Here is a 17,522-nt window from a genome sequence, read left to right as displayed (position 1 = left end):
CCAGTGGGTTTATATTATACTCTACTGTCTCCTTTCTTCTGCCTTTTAGAAAAGTTACCTTATAGGAAGCATTCTGGTACATTCAATTAAATATAAGGCACCTAGGTGGACAATACAGATAACATCATCCTCTTAAAAGATATGAGTGACCTTTTTACCTTATTTGTTTTTCTTCTTATCTTTATCCAACTACACTCAAAATTATATAGCTACAAAATCAGTATTTTTTTTTTTTTGGAAACAGGTAACTTAGAAACACGCTGTGAATGTTTTATTTTATTATAATTTAAGCTACCTCATAACATTACTTAATGATACTTATTTTTTCAGTAAAATATAATCTGTGTTTTAGAAAACGTAGTAACATAAATTATAAAGTGAAAAAAATATATCTTTCAGTTACTCACCATTGTTATACAGAATTACTTTAAAATATTATCAGGAAACTTTTACTATGGGTGTTGTGTGGGACTTTGGTACCAGACAGAGTAATAGGTATACTAGAGGAAGAAAGAAATCTTACCAGGAATGGATACCTTCATGATTTCCACTTTCAGAGACTGTAAAAGTCAAGTAGACTTTTCACCAAGAGGAGCATTCCATAGTGTAAATTCAAATCCTGCCTTAGCTGTAGCCTTACCATACAAACCTGGGCAAATCAATTTATTTCTCTGTGTCTAGATTATTTGAAATAGAGAGATAAACTACTGTCTTACTGTAAGAGGATTCTTGGGAAACATCATTATTGAAACCATAAGCATACACAACTTCTTAAATTTGGGTAAAACCTAGGTTGCTGATGACTGCATGTAAGAGAAAAATGAAGATAACTCATCTCCTTTGCTCTGTGCTGTCCTCTACTTGGGGAAGACAAAGGAAATTATTTCAATAGAAATAATGGCTCTTTAGACCTGTTCTCATTCAGCAATTACTGCTGAATGAAATTCTTTACAGGTTTTAAAGTAATGTTTATGTACTGACTGATCTTAAAAGTGCAATGCCAGATAGAAAAACAGACTACATTAAAGACTTTAAATCGGCAATCTCAGGTTCATACTGGCATTCGGTCCTGGTGAGCTGAATGAGTCAGAACAGAGAAAGAAAGAAGAAGAAAGAAGAAAGAAAACTGTGTGACCCCAAATAAGCATGTACATGCACATGCACATTTGTGTGTGTGTGTTTCCCTTTTACTACATATTCTGGAGTTGAATTCTATCCTGTGGAACATTCTGTTCACACATGGTCAGGAAATTTGCTTTGCCCAAGAATTCTCAGCTGAAGTGGTTTCTGCAGACCTATACTCCATGCCTCCTTTGAGATCAGAAAAAAGAGAAGTGGCTGTAAATCTGGCCCCTTGGTCTTGACATGTGGCCTTCTCTTAGATAAGTAAAGCACAGAAAGCAAAGTCAGTGCCAGTTGAGACACAGACGTCATGACATATAGGCTATGTTAGAAACTACTTCAGTGATGAATCCAAGCTCTTGGCAGCTTAATTTCCTTTAGAAAGGAGAAAGATCAGATTACCTCTAAAAACAAGGGAATTTAAACATTCATTAGAGAGTCTTCCATATAGATATTATATGGTAAAAGAAAATTAACTGCCATACCTTTTACTACTATTATTATTATGTTTTTAATTTAAATCTCTGGCTTACTTTAGCCTAGGGAAATTTTCTTCAAGCAAGAAAACTGGAGAAACAAACCCAACAGACTTCCTCAAACTTACCAATTTACCCACAGATTCCAGTGAGGGTCAAAAGGGACATTTGTTTGGAACTTTCATTAAAAACAGTGGGGACTGGAGGTGGGAGAATACAGGCTACCTATTAGATGTGTTAGCTTCTAGTGGGCAAGTGAGTCAAAACTATTCGTTTTCTCTTTTCTCTCTTATGGTAGAAGCTCCTTGAAAGATCTATATCTACATATGTCTTGAGGGGGGTTCCTATAAAGCACTCTGGGTAAACAGTGGGTGGATACAAGTTAATTACTCTTCATTACTTAAGTATTCTGAATAGTTCAGACTTGAAATATCATCAGCTACTTTGCCAGTGAAGTACATTGTATGTGATATAAATTGGGGGGAGGGTGTGGAGTACGTGGTAGGCCAGGGGATGAGAATGAAAAAGAGATTAGTTCCTGCTGTCAGGGAGCTAGGAGAGCCTTGTAAGAGAGTTGTGTGATGTACGCAGATAACTATAATGGCAAATGACAGAGCCAAAGGACAGGCACAGCTAAAATGATTGGTTACAACATTATTTTTATTTATTTATTTTTTTTGAGACAGAGTCTCACTTTGTTGCCTGGGCTAGAGTGAGTGCCATGGCATCAGCCTAGCTCACAGCAACCTCAAACTCCTGGGCTTAAGCGATCCTACTGCCTCAGCCTCCCAAGTAGCTGGGACTACAGGCATGTGCCACCATGCCTGGCTAATTTTTTCTATATATATTTTTAGTTGTCCAGATAATTTATTTCTATTTTTAGTAGAGACAGGGTCTCGCTCAGGCTGGTCTCGAACTCCTGACCTTGAACGATCCACCCGCCTCGGCCTCCCAGAGGGCTAGGATTACAGGCGTGAGCCACTGCGCCCGGCCGGTTACAACATTATTTATAATTAGGGGATCAGGTAAGGCATATGGCAGAAGTGGGCCTTGGAAGATGAGTAAGACTGGTACTTTGGGATTGGTGGAGGATGGAAGGATGGGAGGTTACAGGGCAGACCTGCAGTAAACAACATGTGCAAACATGTGGAACCAAGAAAGCAGGATGTAGGTAGTAAAGAAAATGGCTAATAAAATCACAAAGGCTTTTTTAACTCCTCAGATTAAATGAATTCTAAGAACAGCATCTTCAAATGAGAAACCAAGATCCTAGTTATTCCATAATTGACCAGAACTTGAATCTAGCAATATATCTTAGGTCCTAGATAGAAGGACAAAGAGCAAACACTAGGAAATATCCTTTTCACTGGTATGGCTAGTAAGTATGGTATCTAAACCAAGGTTTAAAAACCCCACTGAAGTCCCTCTGCCAAAGAACATTTTGAGCAGAGCCTTGTGGATTTAAGTAACAAAGTTCTCTAATTCCCTGATTCCAGACTCTACTTCAGGGGTGTGGGATTAAGAGAGGTACTTTGATCTGAGCCTATCTACCTATATCTAAGCCATTGCACAAAATCAAATAAAAAGTATAGAAAAATAAATGTTGGCATCATACTGTTTCCTCTTACTTTATGGTCACCAAATGCAAGTTACCTGGAGGCACTCACCTGAGCGGCTGCTTTGCATGTAATAATGTGTTTTCCAGGATCTTACTCATTCTCTCCAAATTTTTAACATTTTATGGTTTTTGGCTAGTGTACTGTGAGAGAAGTGGTAAATTGCTCATCTTTTTTGGTTTATATTAGGTTTTTCTCTAGCTGTATTTCACATCATCAAGGGAAAGTGGGCCACATTATTACGGGAGTAGCAGGAATCGGAATACTTGCTCCACACCAGGTACCCCATCAGCTGCCATTCACCTCTAGCTCTTTTTCCTGAAACTTACTATGCTTATTATTATGCTTATTATTTTCTATAATCATCACATTGGATATTTGTGATCTGACTAGGTTATGAAGCAATGCCTGACTGCTAAAGAGATTTAAACTGCTTTGAGGATGGCAAATTTTGAAAGACAAATTTAGGTTTGTTCTTATAAAAGGCAAATAAATGAGAAGACAAATCCAAAGCTGTGGTCTTTTCAACAGTTGTGAAATGTGATTGAAGTTTCTCCTGCATCTTTGAGATGATAATTAAATAAACTTTGGTGCTTAAGGAAAAGTAACAGATTACTCAGATTTTCCTATCAAAGAGCACAGTAGCTTAGTATGAAATAAATTCAACCACTAGTAATAACTACCAACAATGAAAGAAAAAGGGGAGAGAAAAACCCAAAGCAGCATACACATGTACACATATATATGGCAGGTATCCTTAGTGATACGCATTTTAAAATCTCACTAATGCTCTTTTCTAGTGATTATCAGGCTCACTGCTTTATCTTCACCAGGCAATGGTACTGAGTAGAGATCATCCAATGATTAAATTTGTAAAGGGTTTAAAAAAATATTCCCAAACTAGGAATTCATTTCAGCTTCTCATAGCACACATAAAGAATTCTCTGAGGCACAAATCACTTAAAAATTCTTTTTTAAAGAACCCACTCTACCAGCGTAGAACGGATTGTGGTGTATGTGTGTATTCTGCCAATTAGAATACTTTTTTTCTTTTTTAAGAGACAGGGTCTCACTATGTTACCCAGGTTGGAATGCAGTGGGTATTCACAGGCACAATCACAGTACAATACAGCCTTGAACTCCTGGGCTCAAGCAATCTTCCTGTTTTAGCCTCCCAAGTAGCTGGGACTACAGGCACGCACCACTGCGCCTGGCTAGAATAATCTTTTTGAATGGGGAAGAGTCATGTAGATGCTCGCTGTATGCGATGGCAAAGCTTAACATTATATAAACTGAAATGTGTCCTAAACATCTAGAATGATGAATGTATACTGAAGATTTAAAAAGAAAGACAACATCCAATGAACTTGCCTAACTTACTACATACAAATATACATAACTAGAAGTCAGTCCCCTTTAGTTCCTATCAGGGGATTAAAATACAACTGCAGCAACAAACTATATTAAAAATATCCTGTTCAATGACTAATGGGAACTAGATAAAACAGACCCCCATCTTGCTCATCCTACATATTTTTTTGATGGCATGTATGATTACTCTGTCCTTTGTGATGTGAATTCAGGAAATCACAGTAAGCTTTTGATGCAGAATATATACAAAGAACAATGTCTAAATATAACTTTCCAACCCTATAAATAGATAAGTTATCACAAAATATGATTAACAATGCCTTCCAGTGGGTGTCTCCACACTACATACGAGCAGAAAGAAAGCAGAACTGTGATCTAATTTAATTTAGTATTTCAAAAATATAACTGACCTCCTTTTGAAGACTCAATACAGTAACCCTAACATTGGCACAGACCATTTGCATGTTAAGCTCTGTAATTCAGAGACATTATAAAACTTATTTTTAAGTTAATGAACATGAGTATTCCATAACTGCATGACAAGCTGCAGTGCTAGCTCATCCTGGCTACCTTCAAGAAGTGCTAGTGTGCTGGGCATGGTGACTCATGCCTGTAATCCTAGCACTCTGGGAGGCTGAGGTGGGAGGATTGCTTGAGCTCAGGAGTTTGAGACCAACCTGAGCAAGAACAAGACCTCATCTCTACAAAAAATAGAAAAATTAGCCAGGCATGGTGGCATGTGCCTATTCCCAGCTACTCGTGGAGGCTGAGGTAGGAGGCTCTCTTGAGCCCAGGAATTTGAGGCTGCAGTGAGCTATAATGATGCCACTGTACTCTAGCCAAGACAACGGAGTGAAGCTCTGTCACAAGAAAAAAAAAAAAAAAAAAAGTGCTACTGAAATGTCTGAAGTGACAGCTTAGTTACCGCCCTTGGTCTCACTCCTCTTGAAGCATCAGAGCCCAGAGCCAAATCTACAGTGACTCAGCTCCAACAGTCCTAGTGAAAAAGGATGAAATCATTACTTGCTTTGTATATAGTATATGATGGGGCTTAGCACACCCTCTTGATAAAAGCCCTATCTCTTCAATTACGCATCAAAATTTTCTATTTTATTTCAAACACACAATTACTTTTTCATGTTTCTAACAAGTAAATTTTTTTAAAAAGTTTTCCTTATTTATGTCCTATTACTATTACATGTTTTCTAAAGAATGATTCTTGGTATTGTTTCTTATTTGCTTTAAAGTTATTTTAGTCACTCAGTGACAGGATGAAATATGAGTTATATTTTAGGAACTATGCTAACAGCTCTAAAAGTAATCCATTTATATATAGAGAACTCACTTTAATACTTCCATTATCTTAAAATTTCATCCTAAAATTTCATATTGTTTTAGTGTAGCTATCTCCCCATTTTACAGAAAATGCTTTTGATAAAATAAAGTCACCAATGACTTTCTAAACTGTTAAACCCAGAGCTTCCCGTACTTTATTCATTACTACCCAGATGATAATTACTATCATGATTTTTACATAGGTACCAGTATCATTATTTACATGTTTTTCTTTAAATGAATTGAGTTTTTTCTTATGCTAATGTTAAATGGGAAAATCAGTACCACTTTTCATAAATCACAGGTTTTACTAGTCACTTACATATATTTTCAAATGCCCATTAAAATAAACCATATATATTAAAGTACCACCTAAAAGTTTGCATACCTCCAGTGATATCTGTGCCACACTTTGGCCACCAATACAAGACATACTACTATTGATCTCTTCTTCCTTCTCAAACCCCCCTCCATTCTTATAACCTTCAGGACCCAGCTCCCCCTTGGCTCTCCCAATACCTCTCTTTACTCACAATTTCACTGGCTCCCTTCCTTAAATTTAAGTATTGTCTAAGATTCCATTCTCGGCATTTTCTTCATATAATGCACATTCTTACTGAAGGAACCAGAGTTATCTCCAAATGCACATGTCTATCACTGAATTCATTATTCCCAGCATAACATTAATGCATAGATGATTTATCCTCCATATTCCTTTTCTTGATTAACGACATAAGACATGTAACCAGTTACCAAAGTGAGAAACTTCTCTAGTTAATTGCCATTCTGAGACAATTGTTTTCAGCCTTTCTTCTCTTATCAAATCTCCAATACTCTCTGCACCTCTTCATTCTCATCGGAAAATTCGCCTCTTATTTTGCTAAGAAGGAATTAAAAGTCCTACCATCAAATCTTTGAACATACCTACAATTTTACCTATATATTTGTCCCTGCTCCTATCTAAGGACAACCCCTACATTTGTGCCTTAGATCTCATCCCCTCCTGTCTACTCAAGAACACTGCTTCTATAACTAGCTCTTTCCTGTATCTTCAATTATTTCCTCCTTATTGGATCATTCCTATGCAAACATGCTACAATATTTTCTATTTTTAGAACAAAAACAAATCTCTTCAATCCCACAGACCCTTCCAACTACATCCCATTTTCTTACTCCTCACTATGGCAAAACTCCTTAAAAGTTCCTTAAAACTGACATCTCCAGTTCCTCATCTCCATCAAAACCCTTTTCACATAAGCTTTTACAAGATTACCAACAACCTCCATGTTACTAAATCCAGCAGTTCATTCTCTGCCCCCATCAAACTCAATCTCTCAGGATATATTCACCTGGTGCAACAATAATGATAAGTTTGATCACTCCTTAAAACACTTTCTTCACTTTACTGTTATCTTCCTCACCTCTAAATGTTGGCTAGAATGCCCTAGTAATTAACTGTTGACCCATTTTCCTTTTTACACTAATTAGTGAGGTAATTTCAGCCAAGCTTATTATTTAAAACCATTCATATGCCCATGACTCACAAGTTACTATCTCTAGCCTGAGCCTTCCCTGGCCATCATAACACTCATATATCCAACTATCTACTTAACATCTCCACTTGAACACTAATAGACAACTCAAACTTTACATGTCTAAAATCAAACTTGTTTTTCTCCCAAAACCTGCTCCTTTCTCAGATTTGACTATCTCATTAAATAGCACCACTATTTACCCGGTTGCTCAAGTCCCAAACTTAGGAGTCCCCCTGACCTCTTTCATTTCCCACATATCTTTCTAGTAGTGTCTTGTTGGTTCTATCTTTAAAATATAACCCAAATATCATCACTTCTCACTTTCCCTCCTTTCACTCAACTGGTCCAGGCCAGTATCATCTCTCCCTGATATTTCTGCAATAGCATCCTCACTGGTCTTGCTTCTGCCCTTACCCCACTATAGTCTATTCTCAACAAAGCAAAGCCACCAGAGGAATCCTGTTAAAATGTATATCAGCACATTTTACTCTTGTGTTAAAAACCTTCAAATCATACATCTTTCTCTTAAATAAAAGCTCAAATTATTAGGATGATCTGCAAGGTAGTAAAGATGTGGCTCTATACTTCCCTCATCCCCCATTCATCTGTTTCATCTCCTACATCTGCAATGCAGCCATGCAAGCCTTCTTGCTGTTCCTTGTATGAGCCTTTGCCATGATACTCACTGTGCCTGAAATGCTCTCACGCTGTATGTCTGCATGGCTTGGAACCCTTAACCTTCAAGTCTTTACTCAAATGTCACTTTCACAATGGGGACTCCCTTGATGACACCAACCCCCCCTGTGCTATTTTTCCCCACAACACTTAATCTTCTAGCATACTAAATAATTTATTATGTTTATCATCTGCTCACTCCTTTCCTCTAATAGAATGTAGTTTCATAAGAGGTAGATTTTTTTTTTGTTTGGTTTCCAGTTCCTAGAATAGTGCCTGACATATATAGATAAGTATTAGTTGAACAAATGAATGAGTGAATAAACCACACCCAGGTTCCTTGGGTGAATATAATAAAGTAAATATTCTGTTGCTTTAGAAGATTATACCTACTATTAAATTTCATTTTTCTTAGGTATTTTTTGGCCAGGTTAATAATCTATAATAACTGGATAGATAGTTGTGAAAAGAAGTTAGGCAAGGGCCAATAAGCTCATTTATCAAAAGAAAAAAAAGTTTTTGGTACATAGGACAAAAAATTCACATTAAAAACCAAGCAATATTTATATATATTCAATGTCTTTCAGAGGCTGATGTGTAAAACCACTAGTCATCAAAATCTGATACATACTATCCTAAGTGCTTATAAAAGCCAAAGATAACCATTTTGTTCATGAAAGCTACATGCTGGAAATTCTAAAAGAAAAACATTGCCTACTGATCTAATACTACCAGAATGGCCCCCAGATCTGTGTAAAATTTAAGGCTATGTGGCAATTTAGCAATGAAAGACTCAGAAAAGATCAAGGAGATATGTTAAATTGAAGAGACCATTTTAGGTGTGTTCTTAAGGGTTCATTATGGCTGCCCCCCATAATCTAGTTTAGATTTGCGTTTTATGTAGAGATGTATCTCTTTTGAGGGATGACATAAAAAGTGCTGATTAGGCCAGGCACAGTGGCTCACGCCTGTAATCCTAGCACTCTGGGAGGCCGAGGCGGGAGGATTGCTTGAGCTCAGGAGTTCGATACCGGCCTGAGCAAGAGCGAGACCCCGTCTCTACTAAAAAAAAAAAAAAAAAAATAGAAAGAAATTACCCAAACAACTAAAAATAGAAAAAATTAGCTGGGCATGGTGGCGCGTGCTTGTAGTCCCAGCTACCCGGGAGGCTAAGGCAGGAGGATCGCTTGAGCCCAGGAGTTTGAGGTTGCTGTGAGCGAGGCTGATGCCATGGCACTCTAGCCCGCGCAAGAGAGTGAGACTCTGTCTCAAAACAAAAACAAAAACAAAACAAAAAAAACAGTGCTGATTATATACCAATTCCATACAATGTCCCAAGAGCCTACAAACATGAATTCTTTCAGTCATGGCAGGGGGACAGTTTATGACCTGAATTGACAGAATTATCCATGGGAACACACTGGCCCTGAAAGGCAGAGGACTCAGATTTAAGTTTTAGCTCTACCACTGAATGACTGACTGTGATTTGAATAAATCATAACCTTTGCTTCGAGATTCATAAATTTATAAAATATTTTCCTATTCTCTTCTCTATCACATAGATACACATCAAGGAATTATTTGTTAAGCAAATAATTACAGCCCTTTTAAGTAAAGAATATAAGAATCTAGGCCAGGTGTGGTGACTCAGGCCTGTAATTCCAGCACTTTGGGAGGCTGACGCAGGAGGATCGCTCAAGGCCAGGAATTTGAGACCAGCCTGGGTAACATAGCAAGACTCCATCTCTATAAAAAAATAATTAATTAATTAAAAAAAAAAACCCTCTGTGGGGGTGGGGAACCTGTGGCCTTCTAGGTCCTTAGTACGGCCTCTTGACTAAATTCAAATTTTACAGAACAAATCCTTTTATTAAAAGGGGTGCAGCAGAGGAAGATGAAGCTTTTCTTGCCTCCTTTGGTGCTTAAAAAAGAACAATTTTGAAATCAGAAGGCCACAGGTTCCCCACCCCCAAAAGTTTTACTTCTTTTTACAGAAATAAATGGAGGTGACCTAACAGCATATTAACAACACTGTAAGAGCCAGGCCCAGTGGTGTGCACTTTTAGTCTCATCTACTTGGAAGGCTGAGGCCTTTGAGCCCAGGAGTTGGAGGCTGTAGTGTGCGAGGAATAGCAACCGCACTCTCGCAACATAGTGAGACTTTGTCTCTTAAAAACAATGCTGTAAAAACTGAGTCTATAAGAATATCTTTAAGAAAAAAAAAAGGAAGCAGGTATCTTCACTAATTCTTATAAAGAATGTGATAAAGCAAAGGTCCTTAACTGCAGGTAGTATATGCTGGATGGTCCACCAGAGGGCAGCAAAATGCAGGATTTCTTTTTCTTCAAAATCTGAACTCTGTAAAATTGCTTTAAGTTGTAAATTATAAATCTACAGAAATTTAGGTTGAAGGATGCAGACTAAAACCACAGGCAATGAAATAAAGCATAAAAGGAGATATGATTTAAGTAAATTGATGCTATAAATACAGAGACATTGTGATGAGAATACAAAATAATCCAGCTGTACATTGGAACAGATATTAAAGTTCATATACAAAATTGGAAAATTCTTCTATTTTTCCCTAGAGGAAAAAACTATGAAATACATACTGTAGAGAAACTTGTATAAAATTCTAAAAATACCTGGACATTAAACTCTGAGTTCAGGATCTGGGTCAATATTTTTAAGTGGGCATGTATCTTAGTGAATTAAGAAAAGACCACGGCTCAGAAATCCTGGGTTTAATGCTTAAGTATATTTGGTAAACACAATGCTGTTGTTTGTGGCAAACCTGTAAGCATTTCACATATATGAAGTCTAATAAATACAACCTACCATTGGTTTTATGTTTACTAATATATAAGAAAAATTATACTGAATAAAGACTATTCAAAATAAAGTGAAATCATACATATCAGAGACATAATAATGGGACAGTCTAAATTACTTCAGTAGCAGAAAATATCTTCGCTAGATGTAACTTTTTTATTTGCAAAGTAGTATAGTTGAAGGATCAAAATATTTCAAAAATATTTTGGAGTAATAATTGCTTAGAAAATCCACTAGTAAAAACTTCTTTCAGTGACTTTACTAAGTTTGAGCAAGGACCTGTTAACTTAATTAGTAAACTAGCTAATTACAATGTAAAAGGGGCTAAATGTTGTTTACCTATTTATTTATTTTAGAGATGGGGTGCTGGGCTCTACTCCAGGCTGGAGTACAACAGTGTGATCATAGCTCACTGCAACCTCAAATGCCTGGGCTCAAGTGATACTTCCATCTAAGCCTTGCAAGTAGCTGGGACTAGAGGTACCTGCCACCACACTCACCTAAAAAAATTTTAAGAATTTTTTGTTGAGATGGAGTTACCTAGGAGTAACTATGCTACACAGGCTGGTCTCAAACTCCTAGTCTCTAATGATCCGCCCACCTTGGCCTCCCACAGTGCTGGGATTACAGGCGTAAACCACCATGCCTGGCCTATTTTTTTATTGATGAGCTCCTTTTGGAAAGAATTTGTCAGATTATTTTCTTTTATTGTTATTATATTGGATCCAGTAATATTTTTGGGATAATCTGGACTATCAGATACAACTCTGAGCAAGATCTGCTCTAAATTATTAGTTTCCTGGACTATTTGAAGTTATGCTCTGGGGAAAAAGGTCAAGACAACTGAATTCCCTGTTTTGACATGTATCACATACTAAGAATAAATTTCAAGAAACTAAAATATTAAACAAAAACATGTGAAACTAATGCTAAAGAAAAGACTTTTTAGAAAAGGGTTACTTTAGAAAAGGGTTTTACACATATACACACGTCTTACTAATAATAGGAAATTCTAAGAAAGGTGCGGGAGATGATTCATATAAGAACTCTTATCAGATTATGTTCAACATTGATCCACAACTGAGATACTGCTGAGATATTCTTGGTTTCTTCAGTAAACAATTGAGCTCTGATATTTAAAGATGAAAGCATGACTTAACTGTCTGTCATTCCATTAAAATCCTAAGGTAGTCTGGTATAGAGAATCAGGAAAACAAATTTCTGGTCCCAAATCCACTAGTAATTATTAATGTCTTTTAGACAAGTCACATAAATAAGTGCAGGTCAGATATTTATTGTTTTTATTATCTAAAGTACAGGAGCTGGACTGACAGCCCTCTGCTTAAATATTACAACCTACTTTGAATATTAAGAAAGCATACACTGTGTGCTCTACAGTGGTTAGGCACTGAGAATCCACACATTATGTCAACTGCACCTATCATAATTCAAGGCAGGGAGTTAAGCTCATGATTTTCTTTTCTTATAGTGAAGGCTAAATAAGTAAATAGCCAAGGATCATGAGATTCATAGAAAGAGAGTTCTAACTGATGAATTTGCAGGAGTTTTAGACAGTAGCTTACTCAGGTGAATACACTTCTGCACATGCACATGCACCCATGGCTGTGGGGAAGAGTGGAAGAAGGGAAAGAGATACCACTTAAAGTCAGATGACTATTTTAAATGCAGTAAAAGTCTGAATCACCTCTACTGAAAGGCAAGGGGCTGTATTTTAGTGACTGAGTGCGTAGAACTGCTTCAACTCGCATTACACCCTTTGACTTCACAGACAGAAAAAAATATCCTTTGCCATGAATATTGGTCATTATAAAATACTAGAGATTTTGGAAGGAAGAAAAAAAAATCTCACATCCTATCAATCCCAGTTGAATATACCACATATTAATATTTTAATCAGCCTTTCTTAGCCATGGTTCTGGGCAAGAATTAACCCTTAATACTCTAAGACATCTGCAGGAAGATGTAATGAATTAACTTATTTCCTATATATCTGGAATTATACTACCTAAAATCCTTGGGTAAAATTAAGAAAATCATTTTCTGTGTTCTGTTGATCAGAACAGGAACTCTGGCTGAGCTCATTATTTTGCCAGCATGTAACAGTTGCTTACCACTGCAAACAGAAGAGGTGATGTTGTACAGAAAAGGATAAAACTGCATACAGCGGATTAACTTCAGGCTGTTTTCACACTCTGGGCATTTGGTAGTTAATTTCAAAGCCTGTCTAAAGGCTTCAAGTGCCCCACTGATATTCTTCAGAGCAAGGTAAGCATTTCCAAGGCTCAAAAAGGTCAGAGGCTGAAAAGAAAAAAAAAAGAAATCAGCAAAATGTTAATGAATTAATATTTTCTGAGAGTTATAAAACCTTTATAGCAGCAGTCCCCAACCTTTTTGACACCAGGGACCGGTTTCGTGGAAGGCAGTTTTTCCACGGGTGGGGAAGGGTCACCACCTCAGCTTCAGATCATCAGGCATTGGACTCTCATTGGGAGTGCACAACCTGGATCCCTCCCATGTGCAGTTTGCAGTGGAGTTCTCGCTCCTATGAGAGTCTGATGCCACCGCTAATCTCGAGGGCGGGGGTGGGGCAGTGATGCCAGAGATCGGGAGCAGCTGTGGGTACAGGTGGGCCTTCCCTTGCTCGATCGCTGCTCTACGGCGGTTCCTGGTGGGAGGTGGGTCTGAGGTCGGAGGGTTTTACAGTATGTAAAACTGCAGCTTATTTTTTTGTTTTGGATTTTGCAATATTTGCATTATATACTAACTGGCTAAACATCCAAAATCTGAAGTGCCCCAATATTCATTTTCTTTGAGCATCATGTTGGTGCTCAGAAAATTTCAGATTTTGGAGCATTCTGAATTTCAAATTTGGGATGCTCAATCCATATTTATGTCTTCTTTCTCTTAACAATGTTTTGTCATCACTGTGAAATTGCTATCTCTTAGCAATCTTAGACTGCTTAATACATCTTTCTTTAGATGCACTGTTAAACATTTGTTGTCTCCTTGATGCTACTGTAAATAGCAGATTTTATACACTATTTTCCAATTGTATGCTGAAACTGCTTTTATATGCAGCCCGAAGTACTCAGTTTAGGCCATTTTAACTAAAATATACCTACGTTTAGTATTTGTTTGTATTTGCTTGTGTGCAAACCATTTGTTTTAAACTTATTTTATCATTAAAAAATACTCTAAAAGATTTAAGAATGTCTTATTCTCAAATTTCACAATATATCCCCATAAAAAGCAACATTTCTGATTTATCCAACTACTTGCTTTTGATTCAAGCTGTCAGTTCAGCAGAAATGTCTCACTGTAACCAAGCCAAAGTATACAAAATACTCCACATTAAGGAGGCCTAATTTAAGCGGCTCTCAGATTACATTTAAAGTATTATTTTGTGGTTCACATCCAGATACAAAATTAAATCCCATATATAGATTTCAAAAGTGTCTTTACATTTTGCATAAGGAAACAAAGTGTTGCAATTATCCCTATGAACAGAATGATGATTGTACAAATATTTTTCATTCAGACCAACTGGTTAGCATTTTGGAAAAAAAGATGAATTTTAATCAATTCCTCCAGAGAGTAAGTGCTGAATGTTATGTTCCAGGCACTGTTTTACACTGGGAATATGGTAGAAAATAAGAAAGATAATTTCTACCTTCATGAATCTTACAGTCTAGCATGGGATGTGAGTAAAATGTAATGGAGAAAAATGTAGAAGGAAGAGATGTAAGTAGTACTAGAATGGGTGTGTGTGTGTGTGTGTGTGTGTGTGTGTGTGTGTCATTTTAAATAGAGTACAACAAGAAGGACTTACTGAGAAGTTAGTAATTATAAGACTTTAAGGAGGTGAAAGAGAAAGCTATGTGGAATCTTGGTGGAGTGAAGTACTCCATGAGAGAACAGAAAGTGCAAAGACCCTGAGGTGCCTAGCATGTTCAAAAAATTGCAAGGAGGCAAGTGAGGCCATAGTAAAACGAGCAATGGAATGATCTCATAGAGATAAGATCAGAAAAGTAACAAGGTCACATATGACCTTTTACACTGTTACAAATTCTTACGTTCTACTCTGAGTTCTATGGAGAGCCACTGAAGAGATTTGAATAGACAAATAACATCTGACTTTTTATAAGGATTTTACTGCTTGCTATATGAGAACAGACTGTAGGAGGAGGACAAGGCAGAAGCAGAGAAATCAGTTCAGAGGCTACCGAAATCATCTAGACAAAAATAATGGCAGTTTGGGTCAGACAGCAATGGAGATGTTGATAATAGTGAAATCCCTGATATATGTTTAAATTAAAACAGAATCAGCAAGGTTAGCTAATAGATTGAATTTGAACCTGAGAGAAGGAGAAAGGTATGAAGGATGGCTTTAAGTTTTTGCCCTGAGCTAGTGGAAAGATAGATAGCTTTACTGTTTCCTGAAATGGGGGGAGACAGAGAAGAACAAATTTGGCAGTGTTAAGGAATCTGGTTTTTGCCTTTAGTTTTGGAGTGTGCTTTGGACATCCAAGTGGAGATGTCAAGTAAACTGTTGGATACAGAAGTTTGGAGTTCAGAGCAAAGGTGACAACAGGTAACTCAACAGGAAGAGGATAGTCTTCAAGATATGGTGCTGGAACAACTGGATATCCATGTAGATATAAACTTTGATCCCTACCTCGAACCACAAAGAAAATTTAACTTGAAATGGATCATAGACCTAAAATTAAAACCTAAAACTAGCAAAAATCTCAGAGATAACTTAGGAAAAGATCTTATATATCTGAAAAGTAACTATGTAAAGGGCAAGTCATAGAAAAAACAAAACAGAATTAATTTTTTTCAAACCTCTTGTAAAGACACTTTAAATCTTGTAATAGAAATCAAAATCAAAAAGATTGACAAAGGGCAATTTTTAAACGCTAAGATAAAAAAGGAAAGAGAAATATTTTTAACACATGACAGATGTAGTTAGACTTTATTGTATAAAGAGTTTGTACAAAATTAAAAAACTAAATTCTAACAAAATGAGCAAAATACATACACAAATTTTTACTTTAAAAATACACTTAAAAGACAAAAATATCCATTTTGCAACAGAGAAGCAACATTTTTAAACAAGCAAACTTGTTTTACAAATGTAAATTCAGAGGCAGTGTAACATGGCTAAAGAGTGTGAGCTCTGTGGACAATCTCCCTGAGTTTAAAACCAAGCTCTATGACTTTTGGTAAATCCCTTAATTTCTCTGTACATTTTAACTTTTTGAGTTTCTTCATCTATCAAAGGGAAATTCTATCTCACAGGGTTGGTGTGAGGACTAAATGAGTTACAGTTACAAGAGTAACATGTAAAATGCTTGGTATGGTGCCTGGCTCCAACACCAATCAAGAAAAGTTAGTAGTTATTTCAAATGTCCAATTCTGGTGAAGATACAGGTGAAATAAATATTTTTAGACCTTGTCCATGGCAATACATATTGCTCCAATATATACTGGTGGATTGTATGGCATTTTGTACCAGAGTCATCAAAATATTCATTCTCTTACTGACTTAGTAATTCCACTGCTAACAATCTTTCCTAAGAAAATTATCTGGAATACAGAAAACACTTCATGCAGAAAACCATTATTGATAATGGCTAAACAGTGTCAGCAACAACAGAAGAGTAGGTTGTGGCATGCCAATTCACTGAACCTTTACATAACCATTTAAATTGATGGCTTTAGAAACTATGTAGTAATAAAATTTTTTACATAAGCTTCAAAGATTACCTGTAGAGTTGCAACATTACAAAATATTTGCATGGAAGACAGTTTCTAAGGAAGTATTTCCAAATGCTGACAGTTGATGAGGGGGTGCTGGTTAAGGTGTATTTTTGGGTTTCCCACCCTGACCCATTAATTTATCTTTTTATTTTCATTGCAGTACTATAGTATTTTAGTATAATTTTAAAATACAGAAATGCAACTAATCTCTAAAGGAGCTCGTTTTTCTGCAGAAGAATGCTACCTAACTGCCTTGGCTGGAGGCAGTAGCAAGTGAACCCTAAGTCTCAAGGGAATACAGCTGTACTGAGCCTTCCATTTGGATAGCCATGTTATCATATTCTGTGCGTGTATAGAATGAATATATATATATATATATATATATCTCATATCTGTTCCTACTGTACCAGCACCTGGTACACAGTAAGTATTAGATAAATATTTGATGTACTTCTTTGGCAATGTAACCTGCAACATAGTATAAAGATTGTAAACTTGTTATTAAAATCCAGTGGTGAATCTATATATTTCAAAGGAAAGTCTTAACAGGCAATATTTTCTTCTTATATTTAAAAAATCGGTTTTGGGATACCTTAAAAACCCAAATCATTCATGAACACTTCCTCTAAAAGTTTCTTTGGATATAAAACATAAACATTTAGACATTAGATATAAAATCAATTTAATTACATATTTATTATAACTGTATTTCATAAAACCTAACCTATGACAACAATTATATATCTGATTCAGAGATGTTAAAATATGAAATGAAA

At 36.4% G+C, this 17,522-nt stretch overlaps 1 protein-coding gene across 3 annotated transcripts in view; it reads right to left on the bottom strand.

Annotated features, from left to right (window-relative positions):
- Positions 1 to 17,522, bottom strand: part of TTC17 (tetratricopeptide repeat domain 17) — a 118,042-nt gene that overhangs the window by 56,649 nt on the left and 43,871 nt on the right. For all 3 annotated transcript variants that reach the window (XM_045557848.1, XM_045557849.1, XM_045557850.1), the window contains exon 16: positions 13,095 to 13,281. In XM_045557848.1, coding sequence (XP_045413804.1) covers positions 13,095 to 13,281 — 187 coding nt within the window. The remainder of the gene's footprint in view (positions 1 to 13,094; positions 13,282 to 17,522) is intronic.

This window comes from Lemur catta, chromosome 7 (genome assembly GCF_020740605.2).
Source record: "Lemur catta isolate mLemCat1 chromosome 7, mLemCat1.pri, whole genome shotgun sequence".
Classification (NCBI taxonomy): Eukaryota; Metazoa; Chordata; class Mammalia; order Primates; family Lemuridae; genus Lemur; species Lemur catta.
Note: the sequence above shows the minus strand (reverse complement) of the source record. Positions and strands in the feature narration are given on the sequence as shown.